This window comes from Emydura macquarii, unplaced genomic scaffold (assembly GCF_026122565.2).
Source record: "Emydura macquarii macquarii isolate MOO-44397 ecotype Brisbane River unplaced genomic scaffold, CSIRO-AGI_Emac_v2 contig_1263, whole genome shotgun sequence".
Lineage (NCBI taxonomy): Eukaryota > Metazoa > Chordata > Testudines > Chelidae > Emydura > Emydura macquarii.
In genome coordinates, this window is record NW_027131400.1 from 7581141 (window position 1) to 7607055 (window position 25915).

Consider the following 25915-nt stretch of genomic DNA (forward strand, 5'->3'; position numbering starts at 1 on the left):
TGAAGATTATTGGGACAGATGACTTATTTTACATTTGGGATTAGTTTTGAAGACAAAAAACAAATAAACCCAAAGTTAAATTGAATAAAGGTTTAGAAAAAAAAATCAGATTTGCCAGGATGAAACAGCCATATGGACACATCTCTGACAGCAATATTGTGAGACATCTGCTTTACCTGATAAACTAGTTTTCTGGATAGTGTTGTGTGTTCATGTTGTTCAGTTTGAGACTTAAATCTGCTGGAAGCATTTCTTACAAAATGCAATAAGGTATATATAAATAAGAACATCAGCAACAGAATATAGTAGAAAAATTATGCAACATTCACAAACCATCAGCACAAGTTTACACTAAAGAATTTTAAAGTAAACTGTTCTTATGCTGTTTGGCTTAGATATAAAAAAGTAGACCAGTCTCAAAAGTTCCAATTCACTTAGGTTTCATTTATATGGGGCTATAAATACTCACTCCCTATTTGGGGGTGGGGCTTTGGTGGGGCCAGCAGCAGTAGAGACTGTGGCAGGAGGCAGAGAGAATGATTTCAAAATGGAGCAGCTGAGGAAGTGCCCCACATGACAGCTCTCTTTTGCTCCTCACCATTCCTTCACCTTCAATGTTTGAAGGCTGGTCTTCTCTTTCCCCTCCTTCCTTGTGCCACAGGGTGTGGGAAAGTCACATGCTGTATCTGGGCCCTGTCCTGCCCAATGCCACCATCACTGGCTGCGGGGAGGGTGGAGCAGGGTCAGGTGATTGTATCATCCACCATATGGGAGCCAGTTTCCTGCCTGGGTAGGGTATCCATTGTCTGCTTCCTATTTTAGCTCTATCTTTTTCACCCTTAAACTGGTATGCTGGATTTCCTATGATTTTGGGGACTAGGCTGTTCACCAGTTTTGGGGTCTGAAAGCATATTTTTTTCCATCTGGCAAAAGTGGCAGACAGCCACATGGATTTTTTTCACCTTCCATCCGACATCTAGAAGGTCTGATTTGGGATTTAAATTACAACTGCTGCCGCTCTGGTGGGTTCTAGTGCAGCTGGTGGTGAGAAAACCTTAAATTACCCAGTAGGCTGCTTTGGAATCTGGTCTAGATGCTCACATTGCATGATAATTTTTTACGCCTCTGTTGTGCACAGCTTGTGGCTCCTCTCATCTCAGCTACTCTACTTCTGGCATGGAATCGAGGAGATAGGTCAGGACAGAGGCTTCTGTCAGGATCCCTTGGCTGGGCTGAGGGCTTAAAGGGGGAACTGGTTTCAGTGGAGACCCACACTGGAACAACCCTGCCAGACAATTTGGGATGGTTACCCAAGCTAGGCAATAGTTGGTAAATAAAAAAGACACAGCCTCCACATTTAACCATATTATGTGGCCTCACTGTTTCTGCATCCATGCCAGTGAGGCCATGTTATCAAACTTCCTCTGCTTTAGAAGATTTTGAAACTTATTATGTGTGGCAGCGTGTATCCATATGTTTCACCCCTTTTACAAGACTATGAATTTCATACAAAGTATGCCTTGTGAGGTATCATTTGAAAACTTAATTTACTGATCATGATTGTTTTGGTAAAATGTGTGTGGCAACATTGTATGTAAAGTTATAGGGTTCTACTGTACATTACTCCTGAAGACATGTTCTGAGCCTGGGGAAGAGTCACAAACCAATTCCCCAGAGACAAAAGGTTAGCTTACCCCGCAGCCAGGTGTCAACAAAATCAAATGGGCTATCATCTGGTTAAATGGCTATTCTTTGGCAAGAAAGAGGATGTGGACGAAAATCTACATCTTGACAAAGAAACAGCTGGGGGTTCCCATCCAGATAGACTGTCTCCTGCACCTCAGCTGGAGAAGATGCTCAAAGAGGAACAACTATAAAAGAACAGAGATGCCCCAAACTATTCCTCCTCTCTCTCTACCCACAGGATCCACAACATCTGAATAACAAAGGAAACAGCTTTGGACTGGGGGAGAGGGGATCCTAACTGAAAGATTCAGCCAGTAAGACTGCTAAAACATGGTGAGAGAGACCTTTGCTGTGAAATCACTCTAGCTCAAGTTAGGCATTAGTTGTGATTCACTTTTTATTTTCTTGTAACCAGTTCTGACTTTCATGCTTCATTACTTGTAATTGCTTAAAATATATCTTTTTGTAGTTAATACACTTGTTTTATCTAGACCAGTGTGTTTGGATTGAAGTGTTTGTGAAACTCTATTTGGAGTGACAGGATTTGTGCATATCATTTTCTATTAATAAAATGACTGACTTTATGAGAGCTTGTATTGTCCAGGATGGTGCTGGGCAGTACAAGATGCACATTTCTGAGGGGAAGTCTGAGACTGGGAGTTTGCAGGTGTTGCTCTACAGTATAAGTCAAGAGTGAGACTGTAGCACTCTTGCAGTATAACTGGGAGTAATTTACATGCTGGAGGCTGTGTGAGAGCAGACCAGTAGTGGTAGCTCTCACAGTAAAGCAGTGTAAAAGGCACCCAGGTTGGAGAACTGTTCATTAGTCCAGATTGTACCCTGGGTAATGTCACAATATGTTTGGTTTTCTTCCAATTTAAACTATTTGTATTTTATTTTCTGTTGGGAGTTTAAAGTAGCCTGGTATTAATTCAAGATGTATGCCGGAACAAATCCTTTGTCTGACATCGCAAAGTCTCTTGGACCTAAGTCTCCTTGACTAATTTTCCTGAGTTTCCATGTTCCCCTGTCATTTTTGGCTGCTATCTCCAGAACAAACGACATCAGATTTTGCTGCACAGTAGACAAGGTGAGCCTATCAGACTGTATAATACATAAATGCAAGTAACTGAGCAGTAAGGAAGTAACTTTATAGTACTTCTACACACTGATGGGACGAGTAGTTGCATTTACAGTCTTTATTTTACCATTTTGCTCTAAAAGATTATATTTCCCAACAACCCACAAACAACTCTCCATAAAAACAGACAAGTAACTATGGTATATATTTTGAAAAACTTTCCACCATTGAAAAATTAATTCCATTATTAAAAGTTGTAAAGAAAACTCAGGAAATTCTAAGTTGACTCCCACAAAAATAATTTAGTCTTTTTATAATAGGTAGCACCACGTCGTACTATTAAGTACCAGCTTATAATTGCCATGGGAACCATAAATGAATTTCCTTACCAAAGAAACCTAATCTCAGTCAAGGTTTTAATCACATGGTTGAACTAAAGTCAGCCTTAGCCAGCATTACCACAGTTTATACTTCAATCTTCATTTAATGAATGGCAATAGTTAGCAAATGCTGACTTTTAAATACTTTTAAAATACTAACTTGTCAAATGCAATATCATAATACAGTGTATCAGTCCATATGCGTCCAAGTACAGGTGCTTAACAGCTTTTTGTAAACACTTAATATTGGAATGGTAAATTGATTTTCAGTGCAGTTACAACACGCTATGTTCAATTAATTTAAAACTATTTCTTAACCAATTTTTTCCAAATTTCACAAAGCACAAAATGGTCACCTAGGTCTCTGTAAATGCCAATTCTACTTTTAAAAAAATCTTACTAGAGCACAAAAAGATACTTAATTTCACTTTACTGAGGAAACACTTTGCATGAAGCTTAGTTTTGTTTTTAACAGGCACTGTAATTCAAAAACTTCATCTGTTTGGTTGTGTAACACATATTAGCAATTTTAGGTACACATTTCACAGACACTTGTAACTTTCAGAAAGTTATCATTTAAGGCCAAAATTGCTAATATCTGTTGTACCCCAAAAGGTTAATTTTGTGCTTTGGGAAGAGCACAGATGTATATGCATACTGTTCTTATTTATAAATTAACATTAGTAAGGCATTATAGCACTGAGTCAGCACATATTGGCTAATAACTATGGGTATGTCTACACTACAATCAAAGGCCTACGTCATCTGACTTGGGCTTGCAGGGCTCAGACTATGTGGCTATAAAATTGCAGTGTAGACATTCGGGCTCAGGCTGGAGCTTGGGTTCTGGGGCCACTGGGCAAGCCCGGGTCAGCTGACCCAGGTCAGGTCAGCCTGGTGTTTTATTGCAGTGTGGATATACTCAATAAGAAAAAGTACAGGAACATACACTTACCTTCAAGTCAAGATGTACCACATTACTTCTGTGTAAAAATGAAACTCCTTCTAAAATCTGCCTCATAAGCCGCTTAACATCTTTTTCTTTGAAGGCTTCTTCCCTTTCAGCCACACACTGGTCAAAGATTTCACCTCCAGCAGCACTATGGAATAGATTTTTAATTTTTAATTTCAAAAGCAATGACATAGTATCTAACTTTTCATTCTACTCCCGTTATGCTAGCATTTACCATTCTTTAGAACTTTACACATCTGCCTTACAAAATTCTGATTGCCAAAACCAAACAATTTTGCCAAGCAAGTTCCCTCAATATTTTGGTAGCCTATCGCATGCTCGCCATAGTGTCTGAGCATTTAAAGATGGCAAGGGTGAGTGAAAGAACTCTGTACATGAGCTTATACATTTTTCCTGAATTACATACCAATATGTCAGCAAAAATGTCAAGTGTTTACAAATCCCTAGTACCATATAATTCTAGTCTTCTCTGTGTAACAGCAATAGAACTCAAGAAGGAATTACTGTTCTACAATACCGTTCTTCTATTCCATTGACATTTTCTATGTCATTTCCTGTAACAAATCTTTATTCACAGCTGGACTGAGCTATTTGGATAATTAATACAAGATTTATATTTCAAAATAAGGCTACAGATTCAAAAAGTATCTGACTACATTTAATGCCATATGTTATATTAAAAATGGATTTGTTCTCTTTACAGTGAATTATTTTTAAAGAGATTAAAAATGCCCATCTGATTAAGCAATGTGGATTAAAGACATACATAATTTACACAACTGATTTTTAGGTCAATGAACTATAAACTAAAGAAGTGTCTAGTCAGTCTACAATGAGCCTTTAAAGCCATTGATTTCTAGAACATCAAGTCTTATCAGACATAAATCAAACCAAAAAAGGATTTTAAAAATCTTTAACTACATATTAGGACTTACACAGGACTAATGTAAAACTCTCTACGAGAGTATCACAGACTAGCAGATGACAGGCTTAAGCAAATCCTGTTAAAACATGATTTACACAGAACATCCTTGGAATTCTGTTTTGTCTGCTTATAGGTTTCTCACAAAATTATAAGATACATAGTGATAAGTATAAAGTTTGCTGGAGCTGAGAACTAAACTGTAGAGAAGAGAAAGTGAAGTAGTATGAAAGATATGGTCATCAAAAATGGCTACCCACCTACTATAATAGTCTTTTACACTCAAAAATCAAAGTTATAGGTTCAGGAACTGAGTCATGGAGAGAAAGCGTAACTGAAATAAAGGGACCTAATATGAAAATCCTCCTCTATAAAGAGAGTATTTCCAAACAAAGAAAGATCTATGCACTGAAATGTAGAGCAATTACAGCACTTAAAGTCAAGAGCTGTTTTACTGGTACCTATATAAAAAGGTAGAATCTAAGTTATGGAAATCTTAGAATATGAAAACTTCATCTAGCTTTTATTTTCTCATCTTAGTGTATTCAAAGTCTGAGTTCACAACATATTAATGAAAAGTGAAAATCCAGTGATGCATCAGATTCCTTGTAGGGGTAATGTCTACACTTTGAGCTGGGGGTGTGATTTCCAGTTTGAGATGTTACTTGTGCTAGCTCTCATCAAGCTAGCACGCTAAAATAGATAACTGCTGAAGCAGTGCAAATAGCAGAAGGGGCCAGACGCCCTGACTGAGCATTTATCAGAGACTATAGATACAGACACAGGGCAGCTAGCCCCTCCAGCTGCTTGTGCTCCTGCAGCTACATGCTATTTTTAGCATGCTAGCTTGATGAGAGCTAGCACAAGAAACATCTCCTCCAACTGAGAATCACACCCCCAGCTAGAAACGTACACATACCCTTAGATGCACACCATTTCCTTTCCTTCCATCAGCACCATCTGTAAGGCCAGTCTTTAAAGATTTACTTCTTTGCTTCTGCAGAAGATTAAGGGCCTGAGCCAACTTCCTTTTGAAGTCAATAAAAAGACTGCTGTTACTTCAGTGGGAGTCAGATTGGGCCTTTACACAGAAGGGACTGAGCAGTTCTAATGCCTTCCCTGGAAAGGAAAGTCTTGAGAGCACATCTCTGGGTCAGCTGTAGCGAGGGGCTGAATTATGAAGAAAGTCACAAAATTGTGGAATATTAAATTACACTATGTCCACCTGTTCCTCAACTATTGAGTACTTACATATTATGACCTCTAAGTAACATCAAAGAGGGCTTCTTCCTCAGACTTCTGAGCTGAAGATTGATTGCACGAAGGGTACCAGAGCACTGAACTATTACATGCATCAGTGGGAATACAAACTGCATGATCAGTAATCTACATTCTTGCACCATCCTGATTCTTTGTTATTTGCGGAAGAGGAAGTCAGAGAATTATGCCACTTCCTGAGAGCTGCCTTTGGAGTCCATGCTTTCCTTTAGTACATAAAGGTCCTCAAAAGCTAACCACCTCAAGCATCCTGAGTCAAAGTTGCAGCATTACTCCACATTTTTCATAATATCCAACTTGCAACATATTTTTGCCATTACTAGAAGGATCTGATGGAATAAATTATGCTGTGGATGAATTTTAGTGAGATTACAGTTTAAAAAAAAATATCAAAGGTTGACAAAAGTTACAAAACCCAGAAACTTTATTATTGAAATAAATTAAAAAATAGAAAAATGAATTGGGGAATAAAGGAAGAAAGTTCAAGTTACTTGGCTGTTTTGCAGAAGAGTAAGAACACTGCAGTAGAGAAGACAGCTCTATCTGCTTTGATGTTTGAGAAGGATCTCTGATTTGCTGCAAGTTTGCACCCATGAATAGTCCAAGACTTGACCCATGAATAGTCACTGAGGGGCATGCCAACTTCAAGGAGAGTAAGTTTTCAATTGCTACTCATTTTCTTTGGTTATAGAGCTGTACCCCCTCTTCCCCCCCCCCTTTTTTTTTTAGGTGTTAGAAATTGGAGTCTACATCAGGGCACAAACAAGAACTATGTTAACAAAAAAGATGTTATAAGAGTGCAACCATATGGAGAAAAACATTTGAAATCTGATTTTGTTTGTGCAGATCACTACCTCAAAGGGTCAGCTAGGCATGTAAGTGAGGTCGTAAGTTCATTTTAAAAAGGCATTTATTTTAAACGGCTTGCGAAATTATCACTATTTTCATCTAAAGATGCAGTTCAAGCAGCCAGGTAAAATCTGTTCTTCAGATGCTTTTTGAATACTGAGCTCTCCTAATTCCTAATGCTTTTTAAAAGTTGAAATCAATGGGAGTTAGGCACCTACATGCTTTTGAAAAATCTCACTAGGTACTATTTGCATCTTTAAGTCGCTAAACACTTGTTAAAATCTCGGCCTTTTGGCTAAGAGTGATAAAACTTATCTAAAATGTTATATCTGTTCTTATCAGTTTAATATCTGCTGAAAACCTAATATGCTGGCATTTTCTCTTAACTTTGGACATGCTATATAATTTCAGAAGTCTTATAAAAGAGCAGTTGCAAATATGAAGCAGAAACATTTTCACACAAAGCTTTCCTTTAATACTATTTTTTGCTGTTTACAGGACAGAAATAGGACCACTTCTTCCAAGCAATTCACTCTATCCAAATACATCACATCACCATATTCAGAGAGTTTAAACACCCCATGATGTGTGGTTGAATAAAACAACTAGCGACGACCCTTTACAGAAACACAAGAAAAGACTGTTTTGTATATCATCTATTGTCATTGTATATCATTATGGCAGAGTGAGCATAACTGATGCCATTAAGCAAAAAACAGTCTGCTAGCCATGAGCCAAGTCAGTCACAAGTCGTTGGAAGCACATCACCATAATGAACTCCAACAAAAGTCCACTGAACATCCATGCCAAGTTGTGCCTACTGCACAACAGTACATTTCCTAGCTATGCTGCAGCTTAGTTTTTTGGAGAAAAAACCAATAGCATGATTAAAATAAATTTACAGCAATGTCAGATATTATCATAGCTAATTTGTAACATCACACAATCTGCACATGTATAATGAATTCATTATATATATCGATCTCCTAAATAATGATAGTTGCTTTGGTCTAGTGTTCACCTTTACCCATTCTTACTTCCAACAAGAGGGTTTTCTTTTCCTACAATTTAAGTAGGCCACACAAAGCTCAAAAAGCCACACATGGTTCTCAATAAGTACGTGTGTGTATACTTCAACAGTTAAATGGTCTAAACTTAAAGGATGACTTAGTAGTGTCTGTATAAGATACAGAAGCAAATGGGGATATCTTATATATACTATTTGGGTGGAAGGAGGAGTGGAGAATCTTTTTGCTCTAGTTCAGATTGCTGGTATAACCTTTTCACTTTCTTTTAAAAAATAAATGTTCCAGGGTATGGGGGAAGGGGAGAGGAGAGAATATTGATTTCACTAAGTTTTTACAATCAGACTTTAAAGCACTATTTGAAGCCAGATGCCTACTTGTGCAAGGATCAAACTTAAGAATTGAGTTAACTATGAATGTCTACACTAGACATGCTGTAACCCCACAAGTTGGTCTACTTAGACATGTAGTTATTTTCCAAGGTAAAAAGGCTGTATTGGTACAAAATGGTGCCAGTCATTGTTTTGAAGCAGTAAAGTGAAATAGAATTAACAAGACCACAATATCATTACTTAAAGAAGCACTGATGGATTTACACTTTATTTTGCAGTATTAAGTTCACTCTATGTTGATAAAAATAATGAAGAACAGTACTATCTACCAAATTAACATACAGAAATGTTTAGCAAATTTACTCTTCAAGAACATAACGCTTTCTGAATGATGAGCCATTATGGAATTACAGCTTTGTGAGCCAACCCCCTCATCTACTGCCACAAGAAATGCTAGTGGGAAAACAAAGCACAGACATCAGTGTAGCAGAATCTTCATGAGAACTGTTATACATATAATTTAAATAGGGTAAAAAGATTAATGAGCACAAGTTTTGGACGTTTATGTCTTCAACACTACATCTATCATTTCACTAACAGGCTCAGAGGAAGTAGAACTCAAGAGGTAAAAGTATTTTTCAAAACAAAAGCTATAGCAGTTGGAATCCCTTGTCTACAGAGCCCTGCAAATCCCTGGATATCCGTGGACCATTTCTTGCAGATCAGATGGTCATGGAAATTGGGACCTCTGTGTCTTCTGGGGCAGGGCTAGAGCAGCTGCCAGCCAGAGGTGCAGTGAACAGCTGATCAGCTGTTAGCCCGCTGACAGGACTGGGGAGGCAGGGCTGACCAGCTGTTAAGGGCTGGCAGGGCTCAACAGCTGATCAACTGTTAGGCAGGAGGGGCTCATCAGCTGTTTGATGTGGCAGGGGCTCAAAAGCTGATGGAGGGCTGCTGCTTCCAAAACAGCTGATGTGAGGATGCTTATGCAGTTAAATCTAGAAGAGAGAGTGTGGATTGAGGGTCGGGTAAAAGTTTATTCCAGCGGATGGGGATGGGATGCAGATCCACATACTTGTATCTGTGCAGGGCTCTACATGTCTATATTATATTGCCTTGTTTATGAAAGAAAGTACCATGCAATAGTTTTTCAGAAATTTCAAATGAAATCTTACTGCTAAACATTACTAAAATATAAATATGTATTCAGTTGAAAAGTGAGAAATAAAGAACTAAAAATTTAAAAGCATCATTTGGACACTGATCATGGCTACAAATTAAAAACATTTTGTCTTTAAACTCAGCCAAGGAATGTGCTTACTTTTCTTCCACCCACATTTTAAGAGTGCATCAGATCAGAATTTAACCAAGTTTACAATAATGTAAAACAAGAGACTAAACTTATTTCCTAACTCACAATATACTAAGTCCTTTGGTTTCATCCATCCCATCAGGCAAAGACTGAATTAATAAAATATGCCTTAATGTACTTGGAAAGTCAAACAACTCTGGCTCTGTGCACGAGAGAGTAAAGGCAATGCCAAAATTACAGGGCAATCCACTGAGAAAGGACTGGTCTCAAGTGTACAAATTTAGGGAACATCAGTTCAAGTATCCCACCTGGTCTTAAATACTGGGAGAGGCCACAAAGAAAGAGAGAGTTTGTAAAATGCAAAGGATCCAGAAGAAGCTTTAATGGACCAAAAGCCACCTTTAATTTAATTTTGAAGGTACTGAAAACCCATGTAGTTTCTGGAACACACGAGTCTCTGTTCCATGACCATCAGATCGCTTAGTACATGTCTACAAGAACACTCACTGTGCAGCAAGCTGGAGTGTAAATCTACAGTGCTCCAGCATACCACCCATTATGTGGACCTTGCTGTTGTTCATTAAAATTTGAAACAGCCATAGAGCACTTGGGAATTTTTGGTGCAGAGCAACAGTGTCCACATCAACAATACGCAGCATGGTGGAATGCTGTAGATTGGTTGTGCAGTAAGTGCTCAAGACAGGGCCTTAGAAGTAAGCAGGCAACTGCATTTTATACTAGCTAAATTTACTGAGTGTTCCCTAGGTGTAACCTCATACAGAACATGGCAGTAGTATGGAGATGATAGAGACAAGTGTAATTGGGGGAAGTCTGCATCTGATGAGAGGGCATAAGGGAAGAAAGTATTCAGGGATATCCAGAATCAGCCAAGAATATAACATGACCTCAAGACTGCAAAACTGAGTTTAAAAAGATAATCATGCAAATGCAACTGATTCAGATTTAAGAGCCAGACGCTACCACTGTGACCCTTTAGTCTGGACTTCATACATAACAAAGAAACAGAATTTCACCCAGTAATTCCTGATCAGCCTCAATAATTTGTGGTTAAACTGGAATAAGTGTATTTTAGAAAGATATCCTTTCTTTATTAAAGAGTTCCAAGAATCTACTACATCTCGAGACATGTTACCTGCAAAAATTTGCATCTTATTTCCAATTTGAAATGGTCTTGCTTCTGCTTCAGTCCACTGGATCTTGTTATGCCAATTGAGAAGTCATGCAATCACTTCTATCACTTCCCATAGCCCACGAACACATATTTTATCCAGTCAGAGCTTCAACTAGCTATGTCAGCAGAGCCAAAAATCTAAATGATCACAGTATCTAGGTCCAAATAAATAGATAGAAAACAGTTTCATCAGCATACTGATAGCATCACAACACAAACCATCTCATTTTGTCTTAGTGGGCTCATACACTCAGTTAACAGGAAGGGAGACAACAAAAGCCTGCTGTACCTTGTCCATCAGAGCCGTTGCAGATAACCACACAATTTAGGTGACCTCTCAGGGAAGAGTAAGTGTGTCATTCTAATGCAACTCCATCTGTCCCTGCCAGTATCCAAATACTCACTGGTCAAGAGTATAAAAAAGCTACATCTAAAAGCATCAGATGTACTCTTGATGTCCATCTATTGCCAGAATGAGGCCAGAAGCTTCCATATAAAAACCCAGTGTTAAAAGCTAATGTGAAACAGAGCAAGGTAGTGTGAGGACTCCAGGTATTGCCAGAATTGTCCCACCACAATTTTTTCAATAGATTTCTTGCTCCCCACCCCAAGAAGAAAGATGAGAGTTTCTGTTCCAAAAGATGACTTCTGCACTCTCCTATTCAATATAGATAAATGGGATTCCCATACTTGTTCCAGCTTTGAATGTAGTCCCCACTAATCAACTGGAATCAAATCATCCCTATCCTGCTGAGCTCCTCAAGTCTTGTTCTTGCAAAAATCCTCAGTCAACAATCAAATCTCTTTTTCTCCAGGGGAAAAAAGCCTCAGCCAAAACAGAAAACAGCTCAGATATGGCCAAATATCTTCAGCTGCAGAATTGTGGGGCTGCAACTCCATTCCTCCCAGAGCCTAGACCTCACAGTAAGATTTACTGGCATAACTTCAACAAGATTTTACCAGCTAAGATGGCATAGGTCTAAATCACAGGTTAGTGCACAGAACTCCCCAAGCAGCTCCAGAACTTTAGCGAGTAAAGTGAGCCAAAATGAAAGCATGTGGTTTGTTTTCCTCTATTCCCTGACAGATCTGCCATTGCAGATTATCAATTAGTCATTTTATTAATGAAATCTACCTAAAGAAGTCAGCAGTGAGGGTAAACTATTGGATGAGGAAAGTGGCCAGTGAAAGCACGTGACTATGGGGAATAAGGCACAAGAAAAGACTAGCTAATGAAGGAGAAACAGAGCTGAGGAACAGATTTGTGGAAGTGCAAAATGAAGGGAAGAGGTAGGCAGTAACAGAAGATGGGAGGGCAAGGAAAAAGAAGAGCCATATAAATGAAAACAAAGAAAGAAGTTGGAGTTGGGAAGGAATATTCCTCTAGGTCAGATTGGTAAAGACGCTTGGTTTTTTTAAATTTCCTCTGCAGCATGGATTAGGAGTAAATGATGTAACTTGAAGACTCTGAATCAAAATTACAGTTCTTCAGTAACTCTGCCAGTGGATAAAGGCTTACTACAGGAGGATGAGGTTCGTTGCCCTGCAATGTGTAGGTGATCAGACTAGATCATGATGGTCCCTTCTGGCCTTAAAGCTTATGAGTCTAAGAAACACAACTCTGTATCGAAGTGATGAAGATTCATTACCCTGTCTGCCACCCAAAACAATTCGATTGGTTAGGACTTCAAAATGCACTGTGAAAGTGAAGTTCCTTTTGGTCTCCATGACAAACAAGATTTTTTTTTTTTTGGAAGATCAATTGAATTCCGATCATGTCATTCATGGTGCTCTAACCTTTTTCTCCCCTCTTCATTACTACAGATCACTGTATACTGAAGAGACAGCAACCAATACAAGGCAAGAGGATATTTTCACTCTTTACAACTGACAAATGCAAGGGCTTGGATAATCGGAACAAAGACTTCTGAATCCATCTGTCTATCTTCTCCACTTTGAGACTGTTGAGGGCTTAAGGGCGGGGGAGAGGGGAGTGAATAGCTATTTAGATACTCTGGCTACTTTCACTAAAACTCTAAATTTTGGTCAGGGACCAACCTCAGAATGCTGCTGACTGGCACATTAGTCATGATATCAGTTCCCATCTCCCAACACAACACTGGAGTAGAGAAATGTAGGATAGTCACTGGAATAGAAGTAAAAGCCTGATGGAGTAGTTTATCAATATTGTTGTAAACTATATGAAGGTGGAAAAGAATATACAATTATTTCCCATTAACGTAATAGCGTGACTGGAGGTTAGGGCTCTGTACATCAGCATCTCTGTATATGTGTTCTCACTGGTACATCTTGAAGTAAATTAACTACCATATTTTATATAACATATTCCCACAGAGTTTTAAAGTTTTGCCTGAGTAGCCCATTATGAAAATGCAATTAATAAAATAATAAATAAAATCCACCATTGCATAATTTCTCCTGCATTACTCCTGCCCAACCCCCTGGGGTACGCATACCACAGTTCGGGAACCCCTGTATCAGAGGAAACCATTATTCAAATAAGTTGTTTCGGAAATAAATATAAAAAGGTCACTTTCTATATTAGGTAGTACATATTTATTGCGCTAGGTTATTTTTTGCACACAGGAAGCTTTTAGTTCTATGGCAGTATGCCTTGTTTTGAAAATGAAAAAAAGTACTGAATTTCTTCCACAAATTATAGAAGAAGGCAGCTAAATACCATACTGTATGCGTGTCACTTATTTTATATTTCTACTGGATTTTCTGCAAGTATAAGAAAGAATAAAAAGTGATCTGCAGTGTCAAATTTTAAATAGCTCTACAAGATACTTCTTAGAAAAGTGGATTTAAGTTTAAAAACCTTGTACTTTATCTAAGAGGGACACTTAATTTACTTTTGACTTTTTTTAAATTAGTCTCAAAAAGTGAAGACAGCATTTGAGGCCAGAATTTGCAGGTGTGTTCAGGACCAATTATAGAAAAATGGCATCTTTTACAGTCACATAATAATCACTGTCTTAAAACAATGCAAATTTTGTCACATAACCTCATGCACATGTTAATATCAAAGAATCATCTTCATGTGTATTGCACTGCAAAAAGATATAGTCTCATGAATTCATTTTATTCTTCATGAAGTGCTAAGAATTTACTTCGTACTGCACAAGGCACATATTGACTGTTCTTGGTCTCTGAAGTTTACAGTCCAAATACAGCCAATCAGCACACATGCTATAGGCAAAAGCGACCTTGCATATACAAAAATATTTTCTATACATTATTTTCTAGAAAGTCAGTTGTTTAGAGACAGCAATGTGAAGAAGCATGGATCTACCCAGAGAAGCCATATAATTCAGAGTATTTTAATAAATTTCATTTTCATACTGGACATAGTAACATACAATTGGCGTAACATTACTGTTTCTGGTACAGTATAGCCAAAGTGTTCTGATGTGTAAGCTACACAGTGATTAATCTGAAGCTCCTAACTGAAACTTAATGGCTGCAGTTAAGCCTAGCTATCACTATCTGTTTGCATGTAGTGTTGTTGCAGCTGTGTTGGTCCCAGGATATTAAAGAGACAAAATGGGTGAGGTAATATTTTATTGGACCAACTTCTGTAGGTGAAAGAGACAAGCTTCCAAGCTTACACAGAGTTCTTCATGTCAGAAGATCAATAGGACCCCTTATAATAGTTACAAAGGGTAGTCATTTATCAATATGTATACTGACATGCTGAACTGACTGGCAAGGAAGAAATGAGTAGCAATTTGGGGCCAAAATGAACACAATTTTCTTCAGTTCAATTTTTGTTCTAGAAAACTCGATCTGATGGAAGTCAAATTACCTACTGCCACAAATGCCTTGCTTTCCACATAAAAGCATAAAACACACTTCACAGGAGGGAGGATCAGTATGTATCAGTTTACTTTGTGACCACTGATAGAAGATCCCAGACCGAAATATGAAAACTGTATCCCATTATTTCCACTCTCGTGGACCCTATTACTTTTAAACTTGAAGCAATATTACTAGACTTCATGCTACATGTTCACAATTAGCTGCATTTAATACTTCACTGGGATCCTTTAAAAGTTGAAATACTAAGGGCGACAGGTCTTGCTTTGGCCACCACTATAAAGAAAGTGGACTAGAAACATATATTTATACCTCCTCAACCAAAGTCCATTTTCTCTGTATTAGACAAAATAATCACATCCTGTTTAAACCACGTGAGGTAGAAATGGGCACCTACACACTATGTCAACAGGTGCATTACAAATATCTTGATAAAAATAACTGCCTTCAGAATATCTCCTTTGTGTTAAAAAAAATACTGATGAGACCACTTAAAAGGGAAGGGTTTACAGCTTTGGTCCAAGTCTCTTTCTCCCACCCTTCAAGACATTGTAAAAGTATTAGTAGATGACAGAGGCAGCACTATTCTTGAGACTATTTTCTAAATATTCTTCCCTCAAAAAACAATTTCAAATCATCACTTAATACAAGGATTTATTCATATATAGAATATTGTGAATTTTTTTCGTATTTATTGATGTAGTGCCCAACCACCCCAATTAAGAGCAGGGGCGCTCCATTTTGTTACATGCTGTACAAGAGTGTATAGAGACAGTACCAGTCCTAAAAGAGCTTGCCGTCTAAATTGTGTGATTTTTAATCCCTTGAATCCAGAAGGTCAGAAGTTTACTAACACTCATACTAGTTTTGTTTCAACATGTCACTGGAACATGCTGACGTTAGAAAAGTGTCCAGATATATTTACTGAAGTCAGCGGAAGTGTGTTTTTGTATTTTACAATCCTAAATGTGCTTTGTATGTGTAATGAAGTATTAATTCCTCCTATCAAAAAACCCAGCAGTTCTGTATTACATGTGTCACAAAAAGCCAATTGTTTACTTCTGGATTTGGCTTCTAAACATACACCACATCCCTGTTAGATTCAGATTTTTAAACTGGCTATTTTGGTTAAATATAATTAGCAATAAACTAAATACAGACACCATTCCAGTTTTCTATATCTCACACAATTACAATCCATAGACAATCTGCATATTGTAGTGAAAGTACAGAATATATAACAAGAGTTGACATTTTAGAAAATACCTGTTATAACAAGGTTCTAGTACTTTAACTGTGCTGCACACTGTTTTCTCTAAAAACAAATCCCATTAATCTTCTACATCCTCTTTCATTTAACTGAGCTGCTCAGATGCATGGGGTCAGATAAGAGTAAGGTCCTGATCACAATTTTATATAATCCACATTTTAGCCTCTGAACAAGGATCTGAGACTTGAACACAAGGCTTCTGACCATCTACTCTTGTTGTCAAGGCAGACAATGAGTTATACTAATGGCAGATAATGTAAATGGCTTCTGAACTGCCAGCACCATAACTACTCACTCCTAGTCATTTAACAACCTCTAGAGGCACAAATGCCTTGGGAGAAACCACAACCCTTTACAGTTTAGCCGCAACAAGTATTCATTTAGTCACCTTTTTGGCAATAATCTACTAATGGACATCTTAATATAATTAAAGACTCAGGACTAAAAACCTCTCGCCAGTGCAGGTTCATCTTGTGAAGCTTCTTTTTTGTTTTTAGGGAGGTGGAGAGGGTGTGTGAGGAGGAGAAGCAAATAAAGGGAAGAAAAATGGGCAGATGAAAGATCTCAAGTTACTCAGACTGGTCTGATCCTGAACTTCCCCCCATTTCTGATAGGTCCTTTCCCAAAAAGTACTAGGACACTGTTTGAGTCAAGCCTTTTGTTCCTGCCCGACCAGTCACCTCAAAAAATTGTTTTGTTTTGCTGCAGCTGCTCTTACTTTTGCCCAGAAAAGTAGAGACCAGAAGTTGTCTTGATTGTCAAGGTGACATGAGTCATTTTAAAGAATTCTTATGTTTGAAACTGGTTTATCTAGTATTTAAGAAGATAAGAGCTAGAACTGTTTGACAGAGGAAGTATAGTTCTGACTGAACTGCCAGACCGCAAGCTATCTAGCTAGCATTAGTTCAGGTAGAGTAAGCCAAGTGGAACAGCACGAACAGTAGGGATTTTTATTATTTGTATTAGAGTAGCCTATGGAGAACCTAATGGAGATTGAGCCTCTGTTGTGCTAACTGGGGTATATACACATGTAGTAAGAGTCTCAGTACTGAAGGGTTTACAGTCTAATTCAGTGGTTCTCAACCTATTTACCGTTGTGAACTGCATATGCAGCTCTCTCTGTGTTATGTGGATATGACCCACATAATATATATACTACCTGTATGGCCCTGAGGATGTCACATGGGCCGCAGTTGTGTGCTGACTGGGCCACAAGCAGCCTGCAGGTTGAGAACCACTGGCCTAAATAGATAAAATTTTGGGAGGGTGGGGGGGAGGAGGAGGAAGAGCAAGTATTGTTAGCCCCAATTTAGCCCCAATTTAAGGCTTAGAGAAATTGTGTGACATTAGAAAAGTCACTTAAAGTCTGTAGCAGGGCAGGAAATTGAATCCAGATCTCAGAGTCCCAGCCAAGGGCCTTACCTACAAAACCTTCCTTCCTCTCTGGTGCATGGAGGGGGGTAGGGAGTCTGATTAGCAGAACAATCCAGTGCAGAAGACACTGAATGGGATATCAGTAATATTTGTTCCAGTAGGAGGCCTTGAAGAAGCCACTTTACGAAGTCAAGTCTCTTCAGTGGCAGAATACAAATTGGAAGCTGTAGTTGAGGCACAATGCCATTGCTAACTTTTTCCTTCAAACTAGCTTTTAATTCAGTCTGACTAGTAAAGAGGCAGAGACTCCATATGGATTTGCAGATGCAATGAATAAACTTTTTCTGTAAGAGTTTATATTTCTACTTGAGTCAGAAAAATAACTGAAGTTTTAGCTCTCTCAAGGAACCTGTCTGCAATTCTGCAATAATGCTGCAAGGCAGGGGTTAAAGTATATCATTATAAGAAGGGGCACCCATTGGCAGCTGTCAGCACAGGGAAAAATAAGTTGTATTCGAAAAGGATATATAGGCTCAGTCAGCCAAACCAGTATATTTATGTTTGAACCTATAGAACTATGCAGGCACATGCACGGCGTCCCGCACCCCAGAGAGAATACTGTCTTGTACCTTCACATTTTAATTTTTCTAATGAAATAATGTATCTAGAGAAGTTAGTGTATCATGTGATCACAATGCTAAAAGTATATTAAAAACATGGCAACTTATTCTAAACGGATTATTATAAATTCAGCTAGGTTAGGGAAACTGATATAGTCTAAATAGTTCCTTGATCCCACATAACTGCTTGTAATTCCTGATTTTGCCATTCCTTTGACCAGAACCGAAAACCAGGTGATTATAACAACTAAGCACTGAAATACCAGTTTTCAAATTGTGTGTCTTGTGAGTGCAAGTATTTTAGATTTTTCACTTTCAGCAAATAATTCTTACTGTTTATGAGTCTCTCTCTCACACATACACACACTCACACCCTCACTTTTCCCCCCATTTTATAGTTGCACTAAGACTCCACAATATGAAATTAGTACTTACTATTCCAGAACTAAGATCATCTCTGTTGCAGTCTCATAAACTTCATGTAAATTAATGACCCACAGGTTGCATTGTGCCAACTCAAGGACAGCTATCTCATGGATTATTTCCATTCGACAGTCTTGGCCCTTTCTTCTTTTTCTCATGAATTTTGCTGCAAACTCCTTTTCTGTATCTTTCTTGACACACTTCTTCACCACTGCAAACTTCCCTCTGGAATTAAAGAAAATATTAAATCAGATGGATGAGCCTTAATTTAAAACCTTAATTTAAGTATTAAAATCATTAGTCAAATTTTAATATTTTGGAAAACTCAAAAGAAGCTACAGTGGGAACATTTAGAATATGTTCCAAATTTAGAGCTTTTACCCTGTATCAATGATATTCCCTTCACTTAAAACAGGGGATGCTGCTGGAACCAGTAACATCTCAAACTGGAAAGTATTTTAAGTTTACTCACTGTACCCTATTGTATACACAAAAATTGAGCTTTTCAGTAGAAAAAAAAATCCATCACTTTCAGGAAATGAAGGTTACTTAGTTCTTCAGGGTGGCTCTGCATATTCCACTTATGGGTAGGGTGCCACACAAAGATGCCTAACAGGAGAACGTTCTCTATGCAGTGTCTGTTAGAATGCTTGTGCTCTTACCATTCCCCTCAGCATCCCTGAATGTTCTGAAGCAAGGCTATATAAGGGGGCACAATGCCCTTTACCACCACCAATCAAGAAATACAGAACGAAGAGTGAAAGCAGGAGGGAAGTATGAATGCACAGACCCATCTCAAAGAGCAATGAGCCAACCTTCATTTCTGCTTTGAGTAACCCTGCATATTCCCACTTATGAGTTGATAAGTAGTGCTGAAAATAGCCTGGAGAGACCACAGCCTTAACTGAACAGAAATTAAAAAAAAAAAAAAAAACACTCTAGCATCAGCCCCTGAAGGCTAATCAAGTGCATAACGTTTAGCAAGAATGTGCTTATCTAGGTTGTAGTCCTGCAAATCTCAGCAACAGAGACTTGCTCAAGGCAAGCAAACGATGCTGTCATACCTCTAGTGCAATCAGATTGTATCGTTGTAGGTACAGGAATTTCTGCACTGTGTAATATTCAACAATACGTTGTTTAATCAATCTAGAAATAGCTTTGGGAACAGTATGCCCCATGTGATCCTTGTTTAGATTGTCTTATGCTGATTTTCAAAAAACTTTTAGTTCTATTTCAATAATATGCAAGAGCTCTCCTTCGATGCAAAGTATGTAAAACAGATTCCCCCTCACTAGTATGCAGCCTTGGAAAAAAATACCAGTAAATAAATAGTGTGATTGATGTGAAATTCAGATACCACTTTTGGCAAAAACCTGGGATCGGATCTACAAACCCCTTATTTTTGTGAAAAGACAAATGGTGGATCAACCATCAAGATATTTAGTTCAGTCACCCTTCTGGCTGATGGAATGGCAATAATAAATGTAATTTTAAGAGATAAACAACACAAAAAACACTCAGCCAAGGATCCAAAAGGTGGTTTCATGACTATAGGTAAGACCAAATTAAGATCCCAAGGGGGGGACAGGTTCCCTCAAAGGGGGAATACATATTAGATAATCCCTTCAATACACTTTTAACCTTATTATCCACAAACAGTGACATACCATCAACAAAAACACAGTAAGCTGAAAAAGTTGCCAAATTAACTTTCAAAAATGAGTTTGATAATGCCTTCATTTAAGTATATTAAATATTCTAAAACTCATGGTATGGAAGCAGAGATGGAGAATCAGATATTCTCCATTTCCTGGGGAATCTGGACCATTTCAAACAACAACAACACACTTTCTGATAGAGACAGTTTTCTAGAATTAAGCAGTGCATTCTTCTACACTCAGGAGAAGCAGGAGTCTTCAAGAATCAATGTCTGATCACCCACGTGGTCAGATGAAGGGACTGCAGATCTGGATGAAGAATCCTGCTTTGTTGCTGAGAGAGAAGATCACACATAAAGACAACATGGGAGAGCTGACATAAGTCTGTAAACTTCTGGTGAGGTAGCCAAGCTGGCGCAATCAGAATTATCTTTCCCCTGTCCTGACTAATCATCTTCACCACTTTCTGGATCAATGGAAAGCTGAGCAGGGGGGGGGAGGAAAGCATACAGAAGGCCCCTTCCTGATGCAGAAGGAAAGAATCCAAGATAGACTGACTGTCTCTTCCTGCTGTCAAGTGGAAAAGATACCACTTTAATTGAACCTTGTAGCAAAACAGGTCCACATCTGGTCAACCCCAACTGGAAACAAATGCTCTGAGTAAACTGATCCTTCAAAGGACCATTCATGCACTTGAGAAAACTGTTGCTGCGGAGAAGATCTGCAATCACATTGTCTTCTCCTGCTAAATGTAAAGGTCATACAGAATGCACCAGTCCCATAAAATGATTGCTTCTGCATGTAGCTGAGCAGAGAACCTTTCTGTTGATGTAAAACATAGTGAATGTATTCTGGGTTACTACTTGAACAACCTTCCTGCATATGTGAGGGAGGGACGATCAGAGGACCAGATGAAGTTCTCTTAACTTCAACATGTTTATGTGCAAGCCTCACTCCTGAGAAACCCAGTGATCTCAAACTGTACAATGAATGACTCAGAAGTGCACATCCCCCAACCATTGTTTGACACACCTGAAGTTACCCTGAAGTTACTGATGATGAAGGGGGATTGAATTGAACATCTGAGAACATTTGCTCGGACTGCCTACCACATCAGCGAGTCCAAAATGTCTCCAAACATACTGACTAATATTTGAAGTTTGTCTGGATTTGGCTTGTTAACCTGAGACATCCAATGATACACTGGCCTTATTCACAGACACACGAACAGATTCACATAAGCAGTAACTGCCTTGGGAAGAAAGTTGCTTTGAGTCTGACATATTTAAAATATACTGCACTATTTTAAAAAATCTGTCCTCTGGTAAAAAGGCTTTTCTGAGTCTAATAGGGCATCTAAGAATAAAATTTTGAGTTGGACAGATTCAACTTTGACATTCAGAAGTAGCTCCTGGTCTGAAAAAAAGGTGATTGTATAAGCAATGTGACTTAATAGATCTTTGTGAACAGCAGCCTTCAACAGTCAATCGTCCAGATATGGGTAAACAAAAATACCCTGCTTTCTCAGCTGAGCCTCTGTCACAGAGAGGCACCTTGTACAATACTCTTGGTGCTGTTGACAGGCCAAATGGGAGCACCTTGTACTGGAAGTGGTGTCCTGCCACCATGAAACAAAGGTACTTTTGATAACCATGTCGGATAGAAATATGAAAATAATGCATCCTTCTGATTAAGAAACAAACAAATTCACAGTTAAAATGAAAGGATTATGGAGGTCAGAATTAACACATGGAACCAAAGTTTCCAAACATATTTGTTTAAGTTCCTTAAATCTAAAATTGGATGAACTCCCCACTTTCACTCCCTCAATCCTTTGTCTGTACTACAAAGTATCTAGAATAATCCCCCTGATCTCTCAGGTGTTTGGATACCTCCTCGACTGCCCCTATCAACAGCAATTTCTGCACTTCTGAGAATAGAATAGCATTATGAGAGGGTTCCCTGAAAAGGGATGGGTAGGGAGAACTGAAAGGGCATAGTTTCTCATGCTGAATAGCATAGCCCGTTTCTGTAATTTCTAGGACCCATTTGTCCAATGTAATAAAACTCCATCTGCTGATTAAAAGGGCTAGGCAACCTCTAACAGAGGAAGGGAAGGATCCTTGCTGATTGGTTCTCAGCTCTCGATCCTCATATAAAATCTGAAGCTTGATATTCAATGAAGATGATAGGGAGGATGCAAATTGTTGAGATTTTGGCCTTGATCTGAAAGACTTCTTGTTTTGGCTCTGGAAAGACATAGCCTGCTAGTGATGCTGATGACATCTTTGATTTGACAAGAAATAAAACAAAACTGTTGATAATACGGTCTCTGATAATGGAAAGAAAAAGTAGAAAGTCTTCCAGTAGAAGGGATCAAGCCTAAAGAACAGAGCATTGATCTTGCCTCCTTCAGCTTTTCAATAATTCATCGACAAGACCATCCCAGTCAAAGGGGATATCTTCCACCTTAATTTTAATATCTAGAGCCAGAGAAGAGGAGCAAATCCAAACAATGTCTCCTCTGAGTAACTGCAGAAGTTAACGCTCCAGGAGAAGAGACAGAGTTGTCAAACAAAACCCTGAGGGCATACTTTGCCACATGCTGACCCTCCATTTGGATCATATTTGCCACTATCCTTCTATTATCTGGCAAATTCTGTACAAACAATACCATCTTTTCCCATAGGTGGAACTGATAGTCATAACTTATTAATAATTTGCCATTCCAATATCAAGAGTGGAAAAAGAGAACACATTTCTTCCCAGGGAATTAATCTTGTTCCATTTGCTATCACAGGAGCGGAATATACTTGTCCAGACCTCAAGTAGCAGCAAACACCACTACCACATTAGATACAGGAGATGTAGGAAAATACAAAACCTCCGCAGAGTATTTGATATAATTTGTCAGGCTTCTTGGAAATAGGCAGGCAAGAGGAAGGAGTGGACCAAACAGTCTTAACAGGCTGCAGCAGACCATCAACAATTGGTAACAACATCCTGTTCTTAAAGACAGCCCCAAGAACATCAAACATTCTGGGGTGCAATCCAGCCCAGCAAGAGGTTGTCTCTGCTTGCTGTGTAACCCTGACTGCCTTAAACATTCTGCTGCTGTGACTCACAGCTTGCACCCTGCCAGTCAGCAGACAAGCATGAACTGATTGTCTGTGGGTAAAGCAGCTTTGACTCAATAACTTTGATTGCAACAACCTGATTGTTTCACCCCAGTCACGCACTGGCTTACACTAGCTCTGGTTACACCTGGCAAAGATGATCCCAACACCCTCCAATCCTGAATCTTCCCAATACTGTATGCTCTATAATGCCCTTTCCCAGATTTGTTAGAGGAATAAGGTTTGTTTGCTCCTCTATAGATGGAGTACTGCAAACATACACTTTATATCCGCGGACACGGATATCCATGGATGATGTCTGCGGATCAGATGTGGATACAAATTTCATATCCACATAAGGCTCTATAGATAGAGACAAAATGCATAGCTTATCACTAACTGGAGTTAACAAATACTAAATCGAAAATAGCATTGACTTGGTTTAGATTAAAAGTAAAACAAAACAAAAAGAAGATAGGATTTTAAATGAGTTCAGGTATAAGGGATAGAGTTAGAAATAGTTAGAAGCAAATAAAAAGTGAAAAAAACCCTGCTTTCTAGTGGCTAAGACTTAACAAGTTACAATCTTTGTTTTTAAAACAAAAGCTCAGACTGTGTATGTAGATGGTGATGGCACTCGCCAGGTGAAAAATCCATTTGCAAGCCCTGTGTATGCAACTGCAAAATAAATGCAACCATTTTTGTGTAATACAAAAAGTTCTTAAAAGTAACCATAGATCTAGAAGTGTCTGGTTAGGGCTCATACAATATTTTCTAATACCCTTAGAAGTTTTGTATCTCTGCTTTTAAAAATAAGCATGACACTAGGCAGTAACTGGCAAACTAGGTCAATACAAAAGGGCAAGCGTAAGTAAAGACTTTAAAAGCCACCACTGAAATTAAGTTTTTTTAAAAAGTGGCACAGTTCGAGATCTTGAGGTAGTGCCTTTAAACAGGTTAGTTTTAAATTTGATTCTTATTGAAAAGCAGCACTTCCAATACAACATGCTTTGCTAATCTTTCCACACAAACCCCTTAAAAATACTTAAGGTAGTTTCTACGTATCCCCCTTGTAATCCTCTGCCCCATATAAGACCTGTCTTGTGTGGGCTTTAGATAAACTTTGCTTTCAGCTTCTGAAATTCATGAATTAAGTCCTTTGACTTCAAAGAATGGATTAACAAAATCCTGTGGGGGGAGGGAGGGGGCGGCAGGCGGGCGCGGCGGCACAAGGAGGGGGGCCAAGGGCGGTGTCCATGTAGGGTTTGGTGTGTCTTCCCAACTATCAAAAACTAATGAATAAAGTACATTTAAAATTATTTACAATTTGTGACAGTTAGATGCAGAAGCTAGCTAATGCCATGGATATTGAAGACATTCCACCTCAGACCACGGGCAGTAGAAAGGACTTGGAGAGGTGGTTGGTCTTGCACTGCTCCTTTTGCCCTCAGTTTGGAGCACAAAGAGAAAGAGGCAGGTGGACCTAAGGATACTGTTAGCAAGAATCTTCCAATCTCAATTGTATGGAGCACGTGCACTGCCCCATCCCACAATTAAATACACATAAGGACCATCACTCAAAGAAAAATAAGTTTTCCCCTTACCAAAAAAATTAAGTGTGATGCCACAGTGTTCCTTATTAGAACCAGTACTAAATATGTTTACCAACAAAGAATCTTCAAATCTTTTATATTAAACAGACTATAGAAGACTAAATAAATCCAGAGAGGAACATAGCTAAGCTAGATGAATGGGCAGCACTATATTTGATAAAATTTACTGTTGACTAATTAAAATGAGTGCACATCAAAAAGAACTATTCCTACATATTGGTGGCTTTTAAATTAGCTGTAACCTCTCTCGAACAAGACCACTGTGTTATTCTGGATGCCCCAATGAAAACATCTACTCAATGCACAGGGGCAGTCAAAAAAGCAAACTGATAGGATGGATAAAAATAGATTATAATATTCTTATTTTACTATTGCAATTAGATAAGTCAATGTTGGCACAGTATTCCAGGTAAGGGTGTAAATCCACTGTATTTCAGAGATAAAGCAGAAATAAATGACATCCAGAAAGAGATACTAAAGATTAGAGACATAGAAAGAGACCAAAAAGACTGGGTCTGTTTAATTTATAGAGGAGACAAATTAAAAAGTGATGACAGAGATACACAAAACAACAAATGTTAAAAGAGGCACTTAAGCAGGCCTATTTCACTCTTATAATAGAGCCAGGGGACATGATAAAAGATATCTAGTTTAAAAAAAAACAAACAGATCAAATACTTTTTCCACAAAAAACCATGATTAACTTATGAAACTTGTTTGTCCAAGGTATCATTGAAACTAAGATTAAGCTTTTCTCCAAGACCAAACCCAGAGAGATGAGCCGAGCAATTGTTTCTCCATGTCCAGAGTCCTCTCCTATTAAGTCTCACAAAGGTCAATCCTGTCGTCCCCCCCTCTTATTAAATAGTAGTCTGAAGTTGCTGCTTGGACAATATGGGCTGAGGTGGAGAGCTGGATATTGTCTGTTTATTACTGAACACTCCCTTACATCAGGTGTCAATATTACTATT

General features: G+C 38.5%; 1 protein-coding gene across 1 annotated transcript in view; it reads right to left on the reverse strand.

Annotated features, from left to right (window-relative positions):
- Window positions 1-25915, reverse strand: part of STK17A (serine/threonine kinase 17a) — a 46006-nt gene that overhangs the window by 11330 nt on the left and 8761 nt on the right. Inside the window, exons 2-3 of the mRNA XM_067550376.1 lie at window positions 18570-18782; window positions 4103-4247 (exon numbers count right to left, since the gene is read on the reverse strand). Coding sequence (XP_067406477.1) covers window positions 4103-4247; window positions 18570-18782 — 358 coding nt within the window. The remainder of the gene's footprint in view (window positions 1-4102; window positions 4248-18569; window positions 18783-25915) is intronic.